The 21,828-nt window shown below is 42.3% G+C and overlaps 1 protein-coding gene across 13 annotated transcripts in view; it reads right to left on the reverse strand.

Moving 5' to 3' along the window:
- Positions 1–21,828, reverse strand: part of LOC126457957 (transmembrane protein 94) — a 504,907-nt gene that overhangs the window by 363,333 nt on the left and 119,746 nt on the right. For all 13 annotated transcript variants that reach the window (XM_050094697.1, XM_050094693.1, XM_050094699.1 and 10 more), the window contains exon 8: positions 15,393–15,557. In XM_050094697.1, coding sequence (XP_049950654.1) covers positions 15,393–15,557 — 165 coding nt within the window. The remainder of the gene's footprint in view (positions 1–15,392; positions 15,558–21,828) is intronic.

The following is a 21,828-nucleotide window of genomic DNA, read 5'->3' on the forward strand; positions in this document are numbered from 1 at the left end:
AGTTAACTCCTTTTTTTAACATGCAAGATAGTCTTGTGGCATGTGTAGACATAAATGGTCTAATGAAGGCTCTCAGAATTAATTACAACCCTGATGAGTGGAGACCCTCTATTGATTCGTCAAAGTTTGTGGTGTCACCGCCAGACACCACACTTGCTAGGTGGTAGCCTTTAAATCGGCTGCGGTCCGGTAGTACACGTCGGACCCGCGTGTCGCCACTGTCGGTGATCGCAGACTGAGCGCCACCACACGGCAGGTCTCGAGAGACTTACTAGCACTCGTCCCAGTTGTACAGCCGACTTTGCTAGCGAAGCTACACTGACCGATACGCTCTCATTTGCCGAGACGATAGTTAGCATAGCCTTCAGCTACGTCATTTGCTACGACCTAGCAAGGCGCCGTATTCAATTGATTTTTATTATGTGAAGCATGTATCATCAAGACAGATGTTCTACAATTGTGGATTAAAGTTAAGTATTACATCATCTATTTACTTTATTTGCAATTCTCAAGATATTGTCCTGTTCCAGACCTCACGCCAGTCAGCGTGTAATTAAACGCGTGCATTTCGGCCTCCTCTAGAAACACAGTGTTGGCTCTTCTGCCAACACTACAAATTGGCGACAAGTCTCAAAAGGGTCTTCTTTTTTCTACTTGCTTAATTTACTTGTGTCATGGCTTCGCCACAATCTCCAGATGTACTGTCCGAATTTTATCGCTTGCAGAATCAGCAGACGCAGGCCTTATTGGATGCCCTTGGACAGCTCGTCCAGGGTCAACGTGCAATGCAAAACAATGCGGCAGCCGCCGCTCCACCGCTACCGCAGCCACAACATGCAGTTGCACCACCTTTTTGTCCATTTGATGCGGCACTAGAAAGCTGGACGGAGTGGTCACGCCAATTTGGATTCCATCTCGACGCCTACAGAATTCAAGGTAATGAGCGGCAACCTCACTTATTATCATGTGTCAGCGTCCAGACGCGTCCGACGCGACGTAGCAACTCTGTCCTACGACAAAATTTTGTCTGCATTAGATGCATATTTCAAGGAATCAGTCAATGTAGTTGCAAAAAGGTATACTTTCTTTCGTACAAAACGTACGGCCGGTCAAACTAATCAGGAGTGGGTTGCAACTTTGCAAGGCCTTACTACGGATTGTGCTTTTGAGTGTGAATGTGGACTCCCTTATTCAGATACTATGGTGCGTGATGCAATTGCACAGAACGTTTCTGATGTTCATATACGGGAGCAAATTTTGAAACTAGTCAATCCCTCCCTTCAACAAGTGATGGACATATTGGATAGGCAAGACACACTTGACTTTGCTCAGGAATCATTTGAAACTTCGCCAGCCGTGTGTCACATTAACCGGCCCGCCGGGCGCGCTGCACAGAACAGTAAACAGCTCTCGCGCTCGCCCGCGCAGCTGCCGCCAAGATCTCAACCACGTGTCCCGCGGCAGCAAGCAAATGCAGTGAAATCATGCCCGCGGTGTGCTACTAGACATTCGCGTGAGAACTGCCCGTCACGCCAAGCTATTTGCTTTTTCTGTAATAAAAGAGGACATGTTCAGAGTGTTTGCCAGTAAAAGCTCCGATCGGACACTCACAACGATTCCAGGCCCTTTGCTTCGCGCCGGAATCGAACCAAGAATACTCAGGCTCGTGAACCTTCGCCCATGGACATTCATGTAGTTAATTCCACTCCGCCCAGTGCCACTTTGTCTACCAGTGACTGTGTTCGTCCCACAAATAGTGTGCGTCGCCGTCGACGGGAATCCCGTCAAGTCGCGAGTGCTTCTGTTCTAGTGTCAGTTCAAATTGCACGAGACAGTCGCTCTTGTCATCAGCAGGACAATAAACTTTTTGTAGATTTGGACATTCATGGCAACGTGATCCCATTCCAGCTCGATACCGGAGCTGCAGTTTCATTGCTCAATAAAGACACGTACAAACAACTGGGCACACCTCCCTTGCATGCTGCAAATGTTAAGTTAAATAGTTATTCCGGTCAGAATATCCCTGTGTTAGGACAGTGCAGCCTTCTTGCAACATACAAGGGACAAACAAAACTTGTGTCTTTTTACGTCCTTCGTTCTTCTTCTGCAGTAAACTTGTTTGGTTTAGATTTATTTCAGTTGTTTAACTTGTCTATAGTAAATCAGGTCCTATCAGTGAACCAGACTGTGCCTTCAGCCAGTGTTTCTAGTCTATGTGAAGAATTTGCAGACATTTTTGCGCCGGGCCTTGGTTGCGCTAAGAACTATAAAGCACATTTGGAACTGAAAGTAAACGCGCAACCGAAATTTTTCAGAGCGCGCAATGTTCCCCACGCATTGCGTGATGAGGTCGCAAGAACATTACACGAATTGGAATCACAAGGTGTGATTGAACGTGTGCAGGCTTCTCTCTGGGCATCACCCTTAGTAATTTTCCCGAAACCTTCCGGAAAACTGAGACTTTGTGTGGACTTCAAGGCAACAGTGAATCCACAATTAGTGATTGCAACTTATCCTTTACCCCGCCCGGAAGATCTTTTTGACAAACTGTGCCCGGGTAAATATTTTTCGAAATTGGACCTCGCAGATGCGTACTTGGAAATTCCAGTGGACGACGAATCCCAGCGCGTCTTGGTGGTTAACACGCATCTTGGTTTGTACCAATTCAAAAGACTGCCATTCGGGTGTGCATCCGCCCCTGCATTGTTTCAGCAATATCTGCAAACTGTTTGTGCCTCGGTCCCTACTGCAGCAAACTATATGGACGATATAGTGATCTCCGGAAAGATGGCAGAAGAACATTTAGCCAATCTCAGAACATTATTTCAGGTCTTGCGACAAAATGGTCTTCGCTTGCGGAAGGACAAATGTGTGTTTTTTGCTCGTGACTTACCCTCTTTGGGACATGTAATCAATGCACAAGACATACATCCCAGTCCCGAGCACCTCCGTGCCATACAAGACTTGCCTTTGCCGCAAAATTTGAAGCAGCTACAGAGTGTGTTGGGAAAAATTAATTATTATCTTCACTATGTTCCCCATGCCTCTTCCATTTCAGCTCCGCTTCATCGCTTACGCCGTAAAGGTGTTCCGTTCGACTGGACGACGGAATGCGAACGCGCCTTTCGCCAGTTGAAATCGGCGTTGCTTTCAAATACTTGCCTTACGCCATTCGATCCCCAGAAACCCCTTTTGATGATGGTAGATGCATTGGATTTCGGGATCGGTGCTGTGCTTGCGCACAAAGATGGATCGCATGATCGCCCTATTGCCTTTGCGTCAAAATTGCTCTCGTCTGCGCAAAGAAATTAGTCACAGATTGAGAAAGATGCTTTGGCTCTCGTATTTGGTGTTACTAAGTTTCATGATTTCTTGTATGGTCGTCACTTTACCATCATCACAGACCACAAACCTTTGACATCGCTTTTTCATCCGAACAAGCCTGTACCTCCACGTACAGCGCAGAAATTCATTCGCTGGTCTCTTTTCCTCTCGCAGTACCGCTACGATATCTTGTATCGGTCCACTGCTAAGCACAGAAACGCCGATGCATTGTCCCATTTGCCTGTTGCTGAGGATAGAGCATTCGATTCTTCCGAACTTGCTTGCATGTTCACTGATGCGGAAACCAATGACATGGTCGAATCGTTTCCGATCGATTTTCGTCGTGTAGCTACAGCCACAGCTGCTGACCTTGTCCTTGCTACCGTTTTGCGTTTTGTTGCTACACAATGGCCCTTGTCAAAGTCACGGATCGAGGATCCGTTGGTTCGCCGATTTTTTGCTCACAAGGAGAGACTTTTTGTGCGACGTGGTGTTTTACTGTTGCGTTCTGATAATGATCAGTCCCGGGTCGTGGTCCCACGTTCGTTACAGTCCTCTGTCTTACGGCTTCTCCACCAAGGACATTGGGGTATAGTGCGAACGAAACAACTTGCTCGTTAGCACTGTACTTGGTTCGGAATCGATGCTGCGATTACGAATATGTGCTCTTCTTGCATGGCGTGTGCCGAACAACAATTCGCACCGCTGCGGAAATTCTTTGCATGGCCGAAAGCCACTTCCCTTTGGCAATGCTTACACATCGATTTTGCTGGTCCATTCTGGAAATCTCGATCGTTGGTTGTGGTCGATTCTTTCAGTAATTTTCTTTTTGTTGTCCGGATGTCTGCCACGACGTCATCTGCCACCATCCAAGCGTTATCTGCTATCTTTTGCATTGAAGGTATTCCACAGACTATTGTTTCCGACAATGGCCCACAATTCATGTCCGCAGAATTTCGGTCATTCTGCAAGGCCAATGATAGTCAACATCTGACATCCACGCCGTTTTCGCCTCAGTCAAACGGTGCAGCTGAACGTTTGGTCCGGACTTTCAAGTCACAGATGTTGAAGTTGAAAGAGTCGCATTCTCAGGAGGACGCGTTGTTGCTCTTTTTGTCTTCGTATCGCTCTCAGCCCTGAGATGGTCGCTCGCCGGCTGAGTTGCTCCACGGTCATCCTCATCAAACCTTGATGTCTTTGCTGCATCCGCCGCATCAGGTTCCTGTGCAGCGGCAGCCACCTGCTTTTGCTCCAGGCGACGTTGTATATTATCGCAACTATCGAGGCTCACGGCGTTGGCTCGCAGGGAGCATTCTTCGCTGCCTCGGCCGCGCTATGTATCTGGTTTTGGGGGCCTCTGGTGAGGTGCGTTGGCATCTCAATCAGCTGCGCCTCTGTCGTCGCACGGGTTCTGCCGCTCCCCGTATGCTTTCAGCAACGGTGCCGTCCGGTCAGCACCCTGGGGACCCATCTACTGGCTCGCCTCATCCCCAGGTGTTACCGACGTTGCATTCCATTTTGCCCCATGGCGACGCACCGCCGCCGCCGCCTCCGCCGCCTTTTCTCCCACCGGCGCCGCCCGCAGTGGACGCTTCGCTGCAGCTGCCGGGCGCCTTCCTGGGTCACGCGCCGCCGATCGCTTCCCGTGACCAGCTGTCCTCCAACATGGAACTCTTGCCCGCTCCGGACCAGATGTGTCTTCGCCCGTCAGGTGCCCCGTTCTGATGGAGGTCGACCCTTCGGCCCCTCCTGTCTCTTTACGGGCGCATACACCGCATGTTGGCGTGCACCCTGGGCTAGGTTTTCAGGCGTTTCCTAGCTCCCCTCGGACCAAATGGCCGGGTGTGGGTGGCACAGCCTCGCCTGTTGTTAGGCTCCCCACCTCGTCGCATACGTCAATATGGGGTCCTCCCCACGGCGGGCGGAAGCCTTATAACACAACCGTTCACCGATTTGCGGGGGAGGAATGTGGTGTCACCGCCAGACACCACACTTGCTAGGTAGTAGCCTTTAAATCGGCCGCAGTCCGGTAGTACACGTCGGACCCGCGTGTCGCCACTGTCGGTGATCGCAGACCGAGTGCCACCACACGGCAGGTCTCGAGAGACTTACTAGCACTCGTCCCAGTTGTACAGCCGACTTTGCTAGCGAAGCTACACTGACTGATACGCTCTCATTTGCCGAGACGATAGTTAGCATAGCCTTCAGCTACGTCATTTGCTACGACCTAGCAAGGCGCCGTATTCAATTGATTTTTATTATGTGAAGCATGTATCATCAAGACAGATGTTCTACAATTGTGGATTAAAGTTAAGTATTACATCATCTACGTACTTTATTTGCAATTCTCAAGATATTGTCCTGTTCCAGACCTCACGCCAGTCAGCGTGTAATTAAACGCGTGCATTTCGGCCTCCTCTAGAAACACAGTGTTGGCTCTTCTGCCAACACTACAAAGTTGATCTTGAAAGCAGTGCTTTTTGATATTGGTAACGAGCTTCCTTCTAGTCCAGTTGGGCATAGTGTGCATATGAAAGAGTCATACCAAAATGTAAAAATTTTACTACAAGCCCTCAAGTATAATTACTCGCAATGGCACATTTGTAGTGACTTTAAAGTGGTTGCACTGCTATTAGGTATGAAGTTAGGGTATACTAAATATTGCTGCTTTTCCTGTGAATGGGATAGCCAAGTTCATACATCTCATTGCAGTAAACATGAATGGCCCACCAGAAAATCTCTTCAAGCAGGTATAAAGAACATTAAGAGTGAAGCTCTAGAAGACCCTAAAAAGATTCTGCTCCCGCCCTTGCGCATCAAGTTGGGTCTCATGAAAAACTTTGTTAAGGGAATTAACAAAGATGGTGATGCGTTTAAGTACTTACGGCAGAAATTCCCTTACTTAAGTGATGCCAAAGTAAAGGAGGGCATCTTTGTAGGCCCAAAGATTCTAGAGCTTTTTGGAAACCATACTTTTGATGCAATCATAGAAGGTGGTGATAAGCATGAACGGGAATGTTTTAAGACAGTATGTTTGCAGTTCTCAGGGAACAAATGAGCAATAAATTACAAGGAGATTGTAGACAACATGTTGTCATCGTATGAAAAATTTGGTTGCAACATGTTGATAAAAATGCACTTCTTACATAGTCACCCTGACTTCTTCCCCAAAGATTGTGGTGCAGTAAGTGATGAACATGGGGAGTGATTTCATCAAAATACTGCCACATTTGAAAAGAGGTATGCCGGAAAGTGAAGCCCTATTATTTTAGCAGATTACTGCTGGACTGTCATACGGGATGTTCCCGAGTGTGTGTATAAACATCAAGCCAAGCGAAAACAGTCATCTTCTGAATTTATCTCTGAACAAAATATGTAATTGTATATACTGTACATATGGACATTTAACAATCGTAATCCTTTATATACATTTGTGACCAGTTAATTTATATATTTTCTTTTGTGCTTTACATAGTTCTGGTACAAAGTAGACTTACAAAATATTTTCATTCATGTAATATTATCTCTTCATTTTTTCTTAATATTTTATTTTTGTACTTCCAGAATGGCACTGAAATTTATCAATGCATAACACATAACATAATTCAAGTAATTATTCACTTAAAATTTGTTATGCTGAATCTTGGAACATGAATGTATATTTAGTTTTTATACTGAAATAAACATACCTAACTCAAAATCATGCAATTTACACACTTTCACTTCAAATTTGTTGTTCAGTGTAATTATAGGAATTACTTCTGCATTGGTTCACATATTTATAGTAAGAGGAAAAAAGGCATTTTGAAGGGGAAAAAAGTCATTGCTCCACTGCTCCACCTCTTGTATCACTCAGCTGATGTTTTTATTAAAAGCTTCAAATAAAGTACTTATTTTTACAAAGACAGCTACCAACTGCCTACATACTGATAATGTTAAGATTTTCCAATTAAAAAATTACAGATACACGGAATTAGCAAGACTGGGTTCAAAAATTCTGATGAATTGTAATATACAGATCCATAGTCTATGTGGAAATTATTTTTACTTTTCATATGTGGTAGCGAAATGCACAGTTCATCCTGTAGTCATTCTTCTTATTCACTATAAATATCGTTAAGAAATATAAGTATTGGCACATAAGTGTACCTTGATCGCAAAAGGGGCTTCTGCAAGGTGTTATGTTATCGACATTACACAATAGTCCTATTGTATGCTTCTGTGGAATAAATACTTTTTTGGCCTTATCTATATTGCCCCTGCAGATGGTGCAACAGGACACTATTAAAAGTAAGTTTGCAAAGTATGCTAGAAGCCCTGTTTGTACGTCAACACAATGAGAGAGATTTCTATGAGCAAAAGAGACAGACTGTGCTCTTAAGTTAATTTATGCATATGCCAGTGCCAGCACAGTAGTTCCTAGATGAAAAATGAAATATCATACAGTGTAAGTGGTTTGATCTCCACTTCTAGTACCTAAAAGTCATTTCTACTGGCTTGGGATTTCATAATATGAGTTTTTGTAAATTATGAGTTAAGTTGTTGGCTGTGAACAGCATGTAAGCCTATTCCATTATATTCTAGCTGTGTCTGCTGAGGGTACGTTTGGTCTCTTTATTAATATATTTATGATATCAGCAAACTTACAGTTTTTGTCCTCAGTAAATCATTTATATAGGCCAAGAATAAAAGTGGGTCAAGTGGCAAACAATGTGTGTTGTTATACTTAATATTTCTCCAATCTTAATTTCTTCTTATTTCCATCATATCATTTTCTAATGTGACCCTCTATTTCTGTTGTTATGATAGGACTCCATCCTTCAGGCCATTAATGCTGCACCATGTTAATTCCCCTAGAAATTTTTTTTGATGTACATAATCTGGTACCGTGTGCCACAGAATTTGAATCCCCGCCAGACATCATGGATGTTGAAGACCCATAGAGGTCTCTGCACTATCATGCCATAAGCTGTGGCAGCACACGCATCTTGGCCCGCATTTAGTGTGAAGGTGTCGCTGTGGAACATGTGGTTCCAGCGGCCAATAGTGGCACCCTCGATAGAGTATTTAAGTGCCTGCCTCTCGCTCAGCCAGAGAGTCTAATCGTTGCACGAGTCTCGACACATCGCCTCGACAACAGACAGCATGTTTACTATTCTTTGTTTTCATTACTAGTGAACGTCTTGGATTAGTTTGGTTGTCTCTGTCACTCCGTTTCTTCTTGCGTGTTGTCGTTGTAAGGTCTCTCTCCATCATCCGTCACTGTTTCGTGTCCATCCTTTCTATTCGTTTGTTTGTTCGCAGGCCACTCTCCGTTTGGTCCCGCTGCGCTTTCTCGGCCACCCCAAGACCGATACGGTCACGGTTACAATTGGTTACAATACATAATCAAAGACTTCAGTAAGAGCACAGAAAATGCCAACAGAGTAATTTTTGTTTGGTTCTACCAGAACTAAATTTATGAGATTATATATTGTGTTCTCAATATATTCTTTAAAGGAGGCAAGCTAAGCTATGGTTAGAAGATTATTCTCAGAAAATTAGAACTGCCATATGCTACTGTCTCAAAAAATTTGAGAATGCGAGGAGAGTGGGAGGTGACTCCAAATTAGAAGTCTGTTGCTTATTACACTTTTATAAATAGCATTACTAGTCTGTTATTTAGTCTCAAGAAATGCATAATGATTTATTGACTAGTTACAAAGATAGCACAAGGGTGGCGGAGTCAAGTCGACACAAGATTTTAAATTTGGTTTAAGTACCATTGCAGCCAGAAACACTACCTAATGATTTTTGGGATTTTTCCAACACACGATATGGCAAAACTGATGTTTGGTGGTGGAGTATGCAATGCCTTTCTAATTAAATCTGATGGATGTGCCTTTGTTGTATCATTTTTTGATCCTGTGTTTTCAGCCAATGCAAGAAGGAATTCAATAAACTTAGTGGCAAATGAATTAAATTTAATATTATCTGTGTCACTGCTTGTGACATCAGGGATATGAAAATCATTTGTCCTAAAGAGTTTATTTGTTTCACACCTAATAAAGCTCCAAATTGTCCTTGCCTTGATCTTAGAATTTTCACATTTTTCGTGCATAGTTTTTGTCTTTTTGATGACACAGTTAAGAATTTTGCAGTAGTGCTTGGGAGAACATAAGGCTTGATTGAACCTAGTCCTCCCCAAAAAATAAAGCCCTCTCTTCCTAACACAAGCACACCGACATTAGCCATTCTTTGTGTCAGCTTCTGACAAAATTGCTCCAGAACCATGCTAAAGAAAAACTGGATTCATAATATTGAGAGAATACTTTTACAAAAGGATTTAATTTTTGCTCTGGTGCCATGAACCATGGACCTTGCCGTTGGTGGGGAGGCTTGCGTGTCTCAGCGATACAGATAGCCGTACCGTAGGTGCAACCACAACGGAGGGGTATCTGTTGAGAGGCCAGACAAACGTGTGGTTCCTGAAGAGGGGCAGCAGCCTTTTCAGTAGTTGCAAGGGCAACAGTCTGGATGATTGACTGATCTGGCCTTGTAACAATAACCGAAACGGCCTTGCTGTGCTGGTACTGCGAACGGCTGAAAGCAAGGGGAAACTACAGCCGTAATTTCTCCCGAGGACATGCAGCTTTACTGTATGATTAAATGGTGATGGCGTCCTCTTGGGTAAAATATTCCGGAGGTAAAATAGTCCCCTATTCGGATCTCCGGCCGGGGACTACTCAAGAGGACGTCGTTATCAGGAGAAAGAAAACTGGCGTTCTACGGATCGGAGCGTGGAATGTCAGATCCCTTAATCGGGCAGGTAGGTTAGAAAATTTAAAAAGGGAAATGGATAGGTTAAAGTTAGATATAGTGGGAATTAGTGAAGTTCGGTGGCAGGAGGAACAGGACTTCTGGTCAGGTGACTACAGGGTTATAAACACAAAATCAAATAGGGGTAATGCAGGAGTAGGTTTAGTAATGAATAGGAAAATAGTAATGCGGGTAAGCTACTACAAACAGCATAGTGAACACATTATTGTGGCCAAGATAGATACGAAGCCCACACCTACTACAGTAGTACAAGTTTATATGCCAACTAGCTCTGCAGATGACGAAGAAATTGAAGAAATGTATGATGAATTAAAAGAAATTATTCAGATAGTGAAGGGAGACGAAAATTTAATAGTCATGGGTGAATGGAATTCGAGTGCAGGAAAAGGGAGAGAAGGAGACGTAGTAGGTCAATATGGATTGGGGCTAAGAAATGAATGAGGAAGCCGCCTGGTAGAATTTTGCACAGAGCACAACATAATCATAGCTAACACTTGGTTTAAGAATCATGAAAGAAGGCTGTATACATGGAAGAACCCTGGAGATACTAAAAGGTATCAGATAGATTATATAATGGTAAGACAGAGATTTAGGAACCAGGTTTTAAAGTGTAAGACATTTCCAGGGGCAGATGTGGACTCTGACCACAATCTATTGGTTATGACCTGTAGATTAAAAATGAAGAAACTGCAAAAAGGTGGGAATTTAAGGAGATGGGACCTGGATAAACTGAAAGAATCAGAGGTTGTACAGAGTTTCAGAGAGAGCATAAGGGAACAATTGACAGGAATGGGGGAAAGAAATACAGTAGAAGAAGAATGGGTAGCTCTGAGGGATGAAGTAGTGAAGGCAGCAGAGGATCAAGTAGGTAAAAAGACGAGGGCTAGTAGAAATCCTTGGGTAACAGAAGAAATATTGAATATAATTGATGAAAGGAGAAAATATAAAAATGCAGTAAATGAAGCAGGCAAAAAGGAATACAAACGTCTCAAAAATGAGATCGACAGGAAGTGCAAAATGGCTAAGCAGGGATGGCTACAGGACAAATGTAAGGATGTAGAGGCTTATCTCACTAGGGGTAAGATAGATACTGCCTACAGGAAAATTAAAGAGACCTTTGGAGATAAGAGAACGACTTGTATGAATATCAAGAGCTCAGATGGAAACCCAGTTCTAAGCAAAGAAGGGAAAGTAGAAAGGTGGAAGGAGTATATAGAGGGTCTATACAAGGGCAATGTACTTGAGAACAATATTATGGAAATGGAAGAGGATGTAGATGAAGATGAAATGGGAGATACGATACTGCATGAAGAGTTTGACAGAGCTCTGAAAGACATGAGTCGAAACAAGGCCCCGGGAGTAGACAACATTCCATTGGAACTACTGACGACCTTGGGAGAGCCAGTCCTGACAAAACTCTACCATCTGGTGAGCAAGATGTATGAAACAGGCAAAATACCCTCAGACTTCAAGAAGAATATAATAATTCCAATCCCAAAGAAAGCAGGTGTTGACAGATGTGAAAATTACCGAACAATCAGTTTAATAAGTCACAGCTGCAAAATACTAACACGAATTCTTTACAGACGAATGGAAAACTAGTAGAAGCCGACCTCGGGGAAGATCAGGTTGGATTCCGTAGAAACACTGGAACACATGAGGCAATACTAACCTTACGACTTATCTTAGAAGAAAGATTAAGGAAAGGCAAACCTACGTTTCTAGCATTTGTAGACTTAGAGAAAGCTTTTGACAATGTTGACTGGAATACTCTCTTTCAAATTCTAAAGGTGGCAGGGGTAAAATACAGGGAGCGAAAGGCTATTTACAATTTGTACAGATACCAGATGGCAGTTATAAGAGTCGAGGGACATGAAAGGGAAGCAGTGGTTGGGAAGGGAGTGAGACAGGGTTGTAGCCTCTCCCCGATGTTATTCAATCTGTATATTGGGCAAGCAGTAAAGGAAACAAGAAAAATTCAGAGTAGGTATTAAAATCCATGGAGAAGAAATAAAAACTTTGAGGTTCGCCGATGACATTGTAATTCTGTCAGAGACAGCAAAGGACTTGGAAGAGCAGTTGAATGGAATAGACAGTGTCTTGAAAGGAGGATATAAGATGAACATCAACAAAAGCAAAACAAGGATAATGGAATGTAGTCGAATTAAGTCGGGTGATGCTGAGGGAATTAGATTAGGAAATGAGACACTTAAAGTAGTAAAGGAGTTTTGCTATTTGGGGAGCAAAATAACTGATGATGGTCGAAGTAGAGAGGATATAAAATGTAGACTGGCAATGGCAAGGAAAGTGTTTCTGAAGAAGAGAAATTTGTTGACATCAAGTATAGATTTAAGAGTCAGGAAGTGGTTTCTGAAAGTATTTGTATGGAGTGTAGCCATGTATGGAAGTGAAACATGGACGATAAATAGTTTGGACAAGAAGAGAATAGAAGCTTTTGAAATGTGGTGCTACAGAAGAATGCTGAAGATTAGATGGGTGGATCACATAACTAATGAGAAAGTATTGAATAGGATTGGGGAGAAGAGAAGTTTGTGGCACAACTTGACCAGAAGAAGGGATCGGTTGGTAGGACATGTTCTGAGGCATCAAGGGATCTCCAATTTAGTATTGGAGGGCAGCGTGGAGGGTAAAAATCGTAGAGGGAGACCAAGAGATCAATACACTAAGCAGATTCAGAAGGATGTAGGTTGCAGTAGGTACTGGGAGATGAAGAGGCTTGCACAGGATAGAGCAGCATGGAGAGCTACATCAAACCAGTCTCAGGACTGAAGACCACAACAACAACAACTGGTGCCATTCTAAAGGAAAACTTGATTCATATTGATGTAAGAATATTTTAACAAGAGAACAAAATTTATCATATACTGTGTGACTTTTGTAGACTTCTTCCCATTTTTCATCCAGTAAATTCTCCCTGAATAGTGCAAAAATCAGCATTTACAATTCTATGAAATCTCCCTCTTTCTTTCTTACACAAACCTGACTGATGGTGATATTTTATTGCTGATGCTGACACTTGCCCAACATTTTCATATAAATATTTAAATAAGAGGCGCACACAGCTAGTTCATTAAAGATTTAAAAATAAAATTTGGTTTGATTCCCATGATAAAACAATTTAGAAATAAAGTTTTAAGTTGTAGTTGTACTATGATTTCCTATACTTCTTTCGGATGTTACTGTGGGGATCAAACCACTTCTGTAACTCTGTGTCTTGCCATTCAGAGTCCCCCCCCTGCACACACACACACACACACACACACACACACACACTGTTGGTCCTCATTGGTTAACTATGTATCCAAATTAGTTCACATGGAAGAGTGACTGCCACTCATTACTCTCTTGCAGTATACACACTGTAACACGATAATCATGTTTTTCATGTGTGTGCTATACCTTTTTAAAACTTGTTAATTTCTTTTATGCTTCTCTATCAAGCCTATTTGGTGGCTTGGTAGTGACAGTTCCAACTACGTCTGTCTTGATCCCTATCTTCTCTTCTACTTCCACATTATCAGGTTTTCAAATTGCATCCATTAGCAAAAATACATTTTCCACTCTCATTCTTTTGGCTATGTCTCCCTTCAACAGAGACCTCTGTGCAGTTTTAACCGTTATTAGTCTCGATTTTTCTCTTTCCCTGTCAGAAACAGGTGGCCTTGATTTAAAAAGCTAGCAATTTATGTCTTCCTGCATGTTTCCATTTGCTGCCCCTTGGGCAATAAATTTTCTCTGTTCATTCTGTAAATATCATCAAAACATATTTGTCATCAAGGAAATCAGTTGTAAACACTTTGGAGAATTCGTGATGATGAGCATTGAAACATGCAAAGTATTATCAAACTTTCTCTAATTAAAGTGGTCAATGATGGCTGAGACTTGCTCATATTAATCAAACAATGAAAAATCCAGGTTGAAATATCAACACTTCTGAAAAGGATAGATTGCTACTCATCGTAATTATGATAAACTGATTTGCAGATAGGCACAATGAAAAGACTGTTACACACTGAGCTTTTGACCAAAGCATTCCTCAGAAAAAAAAAGAAAAACACATACACATTCACACAAGCAGGCACACCTCACGCACACATTACTGCTATCTCCAGTCAGTATGACCAGACTTATTATTCAATCAGTCACATTTTCAATATCTCGTAAAGTCACGAAATGTAACTAGTTGCAAAAATGAATAAGTTGTCATGCAAAATTATTTCTATTTGTGTTCAAATTTATTCTTAAAGTCTGTTATCACCTTTCATTCACTTGGGAGATGGATAAATAATTTATGACTATATAACATGTACATGAAACAGACAAAGATGTCGAAAGGATCCAATATGAGGCCATGTAATAATCATAGTACACAAAAAATGTTTAGTAATTATTATGATTTCCTGTAGTCATACAAAGGAACTTCAAATGATGATTTGAAAGTAAAATGAGTTTGTACAAAATTGTGATTAGTCAAGCTCGTAACATCATGCATCATTGTCATGATGAATTTCCACATTTATTTTAGTTCTTCATACACAATTCCTCATCACTAAACACTCAAAGATGAACAGGGTGCCAACCACTCATATAGTTATGATTAAACATAAGACTTAATGCTCTGATGAACACAGAGCCATCCATTCAAGATTGTGTCACAAACCAAAATAATGAACTTTTCTGAAGAGTTGCAAATAAACAAATAGAGTGAATGTCCTGAACTAAAACAAAACTCTCATGACCAGAGCCTCAACTATTAAAGGGTGTACCTGTAACTAAAAGAACACTCATCAATTTACCTGGTATGTTGATAATCCCTTATTACAATGAACCATGGTGTTATACATACAATTCAGAAAGCAGGAAACAAATGAGCTAATGGAAAGCTGCTTTTTCAAAAGTTCAAGAAATTAAAATATATGTTAAAGTGAATAGTTTTCACGGACTAACACTGCAAGCACTGTACAACCACAGTTTTGGACAAGTTTTGAAATATTTTCCAACTGGGAGTCAGATGTTTTGATAGGTGCATTATGCCCAATGGGTTTTATTTTGAAGGCATTTATTTTCAAAATTTGTATTAAATACAAAAATTTTAATAGAACAGATCCTTATTGCTTTTAGCCAATGGCCTTACTTAACTCTTGTGCAGATTTATAAAAAGGTAAAGTGATGTCAAATGCAAGATATGAAGTTGGTCAAATTATCACAAATTGATAAAATTAACTTACTGTCACGGATCCCAAAACATGCAACAAATTTGCTGATCGAGATGGTATTTCTCCACTACCCCACAGCACTTTCAGGAAATACTCTTTCACGCTTTTCCAGCTCACATCTACAGCACCATGTTTGGGTTCTGTGAGGTCAGTGTCTTCAAATGGGTCCACAGGAACCTAAAATAAATAAATAAATATTCTACTATAACACAGGCAAAAATTGGTATGAATGTACTCAAGATTTTCTACATCTACAGAAAAACTAATGATGAAAAACACAATTCTGCAGCAGAAAAACTTCCTCATTTGTCCTACTATTTTAAAATAAAACAAATTATGTGACTTATAATGCTTCATTTCCTGCTGCCCAGCCTAAATCAGTATGGCAATGTTGTCAAACAGTTCTAAACCACTGCAAAGTCCTGGATTAATCTATGAATCCTTATTCATGCCTTGAAAGTATTATGCCTTTACAGAAGTTAACATTTAATGTCACAGTGACACACTAATTTCTCATCACATATTAAAATGTCATGTTCACAACATGTAAAATTATCACCCTAGCTATAACATTAAGTAATCAGCATCCTTGTGATTTGCAGTTCAAATACCTTGATGTGAGGCATGACACCTGAATAGAGCTATTAAAAGAAATAGGTTCAGTACTAAAAAAAATGCCATGATAGCTACATGATAAAAACATGAAGTGTATTTGCAGTTGCAAATAGAAACAACCATCAGATGTATGAGGAAATGGCAACAACGAAAATTTGTGCCAGACTGGGACTCAAATCTGCATTTCCCACTTTACACAAGCAGTTGCCTTATCCACTTTGGTTGTCTGTGCAAGACCCATGGCAAGACCCAGTCAAGACCCACGTCATCATTCCTGAACACAACCTGTACTCGTACACACATTATGTAATTCCTGTACAGAAAGGGCATTTTAATTGAAAGTCGCTGCCTGGTGTTGGCAAATAAATATGATATTGGAGTGTCTGTGATGTTTAAGAGAACAATGAAATATTCCATCAGACATGCACACACGTCCAAAGGAACAGGCACTGTGGCAACTACAGGCGAAGAAACATTGCATTGTTCTTCTTCACAACACAGGCACTGCGAGATCGTATTTATCCACTGATACCAGGTAGCAACGTTCAATTAAAATGTACTCCCCTGTACAAGAACTACATAATGTGTGTGAGAGCACACGTTGTGATGCAGGAATGGTGACATATGTGAGTTTGAGTCTGGCCATGGGTTATCCACAGATATCCAAAGCAGTTAAGGTGACTGCTCGTATAAGATGGAAAATCTGAGTGTGAATACACTTAAGGTATTTCATAAAATTGCAACTTTCTTGTTAACAACACAAACACTGCAATATCATTTGTGATAAGTATTCTCCACTAATGAGTATGAAGAAGCCACATGACCTCATTTCGCATTAGGAAAGACTCTTTTTTGCTTACACCCCAATGGTAAAGTAGTTTCATCCATAATTTAGAAGGAATCAAGGGGGCCAACTCATATCATCACTCATACACCAGATACATGTAAGAAAAAGGCTACATTGGAAAATTCAAAAGTTTTGTGAAAATAGGGTACAAAAATATAAACACAACAAAACTGAAAAAAAAAAACAAGCAAATCTGCGATTGTAATACATTGTTATTCAATTATCATCATTTACACAAGCAATCACAGGTGAAATTTTTTGGGCACATTAGTGGTGTATGGTGACTGCCTCAACAGCAAAAGTGTTCTACGCAGTCTACTACTACTATCCACCACAACCCCACCAATGGAAAGATTTACTGCAAACTGTGGTGATATTGCTCCTTTTTATGTGGTTTTCTTATATTTCAGTTCTCTACTTGTTACTTAAATTTGAATAATATTAAGAAACATTTGTTATTTGTTTCTTGGCAATGTAAAAATTACCTGATATTTTTATAAATACACTCCTGGAAATTGAAATAAGAACACCGTGAATTCATTGTCCCAGGAAGGGGAAACTTTATTGACACATTCCTGGGGTCAGATACATCACATGATCACACTGACAGAACCACAGGCACATAGACACAGGCAACAGAGCATGCACAATGTCGGCACTAGTACAGTGTGTATCCACCTTTCGCAGCAATGCAGGCTGCTATATTCCCATGGAGACGATCGTAGAGATGCTGGATGTAGTCCTGTGGAACGGCTTGCCATGCCATTTCCACCTGGCGCCTCAGTTGGACCAGCGTTCGTGCTGGACGTGCAGACCGCGTGAGACGACGCTTCATTCAGTCCCAAACATGCTCAATGGGGGACAGATCCGGAGATCTTGCTGGCCAGGGTAGTTGACTTACACCTTCTAGAGCACGTTGGGTGGCACGGGATACATGCGGACGTGCATTGTCCTGTTGGAACAGCAAGTTCCCTTGCCGGTCTAGGAATGGTAGAACGATGGGTTCGATGACGGTTTGGATGTACCGTGCACTATTCAGTGTCCCCTCGACGATCACCAGTGGTGTACGGCCAGTGTAGGAGATCGCTCCCCACACCATGATGCCGGGTGTTGGCCCTGTGTGCCTCGGTCGTATGCAGTCCTGATTGTGGCGCTCACCTGCACGGCGCCAAACACGCATACGACCATCATTGGCACCAAGGCAGAAGCGACTCTCATCACTGAAGACGACACGTCTCCATTCGTCCCTCCATTCACGCCTGTCGCGACACCACTGAAGGCGGGCTGCACGATGTTGGGGCGTGAGCGGAAGACGGCCTAACGGTGTGCGGGACCATAGCCCAGCTTCATGGAGACGGTTGCGAATGGTCCTCGCCGATACCCCAGGAGCAACAGTGTCCCTAATTTGCTGGGAAGTGGTGGTGCGGTCCCCCGCGGCACTGCGTAGGATCCTACGGTCTTGGCGTGCATCCGTGCGTCGCTGCGGCCCGGTCCCAGGTCGACGGGCACGTGCACCATCCGCCGACCACTGGCGACAACATCGATGTACTGTGGAGACCTCACGCCCCACGTGTTGAGCAATTCGGCGGTACGTCCACCCGGCCTCCCGCATGCCCACTATACGCCCTCGCTCAAAGTCCGTCAACTGCACATACGGTTCACGTCCACGCTGTCGCGGCATGCTACCAGTGTTAAAGACTGCGATGGAACTCCGTATGCCACGGCAAACTGGCTGACACTGACGGCGGCGGTGCACAAATGCTGCGCAGCTAGCGCCATTCGACGGCCAACACCGCGGTTCCTGGTGTGTCCGCTGTGCTGTGCGTGTGATCATTGCTTGTACAGCCCTCTCGCAGTGTCCGGAGCAAGTATGGTGGGTCTGACACACCGGTGTCAATGTGTTCTTTTTTCCATTTCCAGGAGTGTAAAATATGTGTACACACTGAGGTGATTTTTGTTCACATGATAAATACTGTGTTTATAGGAGACTCAAGAAAATATTAACAATCACCATTTCAAATTCTATTGAATAAAATACAAAAACCGCAAGCACAGGATAGTGACACTTCCAGAAAAATGGCTCTGAGCACTATGGGACTCAACTGCTGTGGTCATCAGTCCCCTAGAACTTAGAACTACTTAAACCTAACTAACCTAAGGACATCACACACATCCATGCCCGAGGCAGGATTCGAACCTGCGACCGTAGCAGTCGCACGGTTCCGGACTGCGCGCCTAGAACCGCGAGACCACCGTGGCCGGCTAGTGACACTTCAGTTCAAAAAGTCAAACCTGTCAATAAGTGAAACATTTGCAAGAGAAAAACGGAGAAGAGGGGGAGGGAGGGTAGTCAACTAACAGTACATTTTTGTGTCATAACCAACAGCCAATCCTAATTTCTCTTGTTGACTGTCTACCTCCTTTCAGTATTCATTATCATAGTTTTTACCATCATGTTCCCTCTTACTCATATTTCAATTTTGTATTTTTCTTTTTATGTTCACAATAATTTGTTTCCCTATTTCTGGATATTTTACATTCTCATTTTTTGTTCTAGTTTTGGCCTATAGCATCCATATCTCTGTGATGCTGATTTCCATATGTGTTGATTCTAAATTGTCATATTCTTAAATTTCATGAGTTAATTCAGAGTGAGAGGACCTAATAAACAGATGTTGCTACCTGACAGGTTACACGTGAAAGCTAGGCTGAAATAAATTCACTTGGATCAAATGTGGGAAAAAATTGACCTAAGTCCATAGCAGAATGATAAAACGCATAGGCTGGGAAGGAAGAAGGGGCCAACACAACAATAAAAAGGCAATATGCTTGTGTGGGCAAGAAATAATATGAATAATATGGAGGGTACGAGAGAATGATAATGTATGATTATGAGTGGCCACTGACTTCATTATGGAATATCATCCTAGTTAGTACAAATGTATTTGAAATGTAAGCTTTTCAATTAAGTCTTTATCTAACTGTGCTTAAATTTCACCCAGGGTCTACCTTACCCTGCTCAGCATTGGTGAATACGTTATATGTATGAGCCATGCTGCAGCTTGCATTGGTGCTATTTGTCGGTTTCCACCCTCTCTTGGAGGCCAGACAATATCGTTTAGTTCACATGGTTGCAGTTGTTTGTCTTCTCCTCGTGTTGACTGGTGCCACTCGGTTTCGCAAACATGTCCTGTCCGCTAGTGGCAGCAGCGGCGGTTATCGGTATGTAGTAACTGTTGCCCTATCTTTGGGGCGACATCGTCGTTTTTCCGGGTCGTGTGAGTGTGCCAGTTCGGTTGGGGACTCAGGAGGACCTAGGTCCGTGCAGTGCCAGAACGTGCAGGGACTGCTGGCGGCACACATGGATTGCCATATGGAGGGCTGTGGTCATGAGGGTGGACGACCTCGTCGTAAGCCGCATCCAGCAAGCTCTAAGATGAGTGCATTTCAATCCACATAGAGAAACCTCCACCATTGTGATATCTAGTGATTCTCCAGTGACTTGGGTTCATGTTGCTGCTCGTACTGTCGCTGAGGCGAAGAGCAGCGAGTGGAGTGCTTGGGGAAGGAGGATCTGATTAGCTTTCCTTGACTTCTTATCACTATTTACTGCTTTCAACTTGTTATGTTCAACCAGCGGTAATTTATCTTGCCTGATGGCCGCTAACGCCCCAGTTACCTGCCCTGGGGGGTAAGTGTATGTAGAGGCAGTGTACGTTTGCTCGCCTTGCCACTGCTGTCCAGTAAGGTGTGTAGTTTTGACAGCTCTCTTGATTGTAGGCCGGTTGGTGATTCTTCAACTCTGGTGGTAGTGACTAGTGATTCCTTTCTCGTTCTGAGTGCTCTAAGCACAGTATTCTGGGGAGTGCAGACCACCGATTCCGGTTTTGGCGTATTGTTCCATCATTGCATTTGGTTTATCGGATGTCAGGTAGCTTTGGCAAGATTATCATTAGTCATTTGTTAGACTGCCACTAGTCTGAATTACCATCTTGTGAAGTGAATGCAACTCTTGGTTGCCTATCTCATTGCTTGCGAAAGTGTTTGTTGTCGAACCTTCTCAGAGGTCGATTCTTGGAGCACCATCTGTGGCCCTTTGGTTCTTGTAAGACGTGTGTTCTAAAAGGAGGTCTGATGGCCAGTAGCTCAGCATAACGCTCCTTCAGTCCACACCTTCTGCAGGTATAATCTGCCTCAGTACCCTTTAAGAAACTTATGTACTGGTCCTTGTGTTTTATTATTGTATTATTTATTACAATACCTTGTAATGCCTACATTAAAGATTATATATGTCTAGTTCATAGTTCTAGTCACCTTCTGGAATAAATCTAACAGTGTAATGTTCAGTGGGTGTTAAGGGTGGATGTTACAAAGTTTACCATCATCTTACTTCACCTGTTTGGTGATCAGTTGTTTTTTTTTTTTTTTTTTTTTTATGCTATTTTACAGCAGGTTTCTAAATTTTTTATACTATTACTGTTCCTGACATGTAAGGCCTTCACTCATGATTGTGGTCACTTGCTTTAAAATTCTAATTTGGTATTTGTATTTACACAGTAAGCCTTTAAAACCTTATTACTGCCATTTTCTGCTGTGTTTGTGGCAACTTGCCTTTAATATTTAAATGCCTGTAATTTGTAAGTTGCACGAAGTTTTACACAATTCTTAATTTATTGCCATTCCTGGTGTGTAAGGCCTTCCGTCCAGATCACAGTGGCTTGCTTTTAAAACATTATTTGCTGTATCTGTATTTAACGGTGATTTGCTAAATTGTAACTCTCTGAAAACACTATTATTTACACAGCTGTTTATTCCTTCATTAATAACATGTGGTATTTTTATTTATTGCTGAGTCTGGAATTACTGGTTTAAAATAAATTGTGTGTGACTATAAAACCAATAGTAACTGATTACGGCCCCATCCACAATCGTAACCGAATCCTGCCTTCCCTTGACTACCAGGTTTCAATGTATTATAGGGCACAG

Source organism: Schistocerca serialis, chromosome 2 (assembly GCF_023864345.2).
Source record: "Schistocerca serialis cubense isolate TAMUIC-IGC-003099 chromosome 2, iqSchSeri2.2, whole genome shotgun sequence".
NCBI classification, from domain to species: domain Eukaryota; kingdom Metazoa; phylum Arthropoda; class Insecta; order Orthoptera; family Acrididae; genus Schistocerca; species Schistocerca serialis.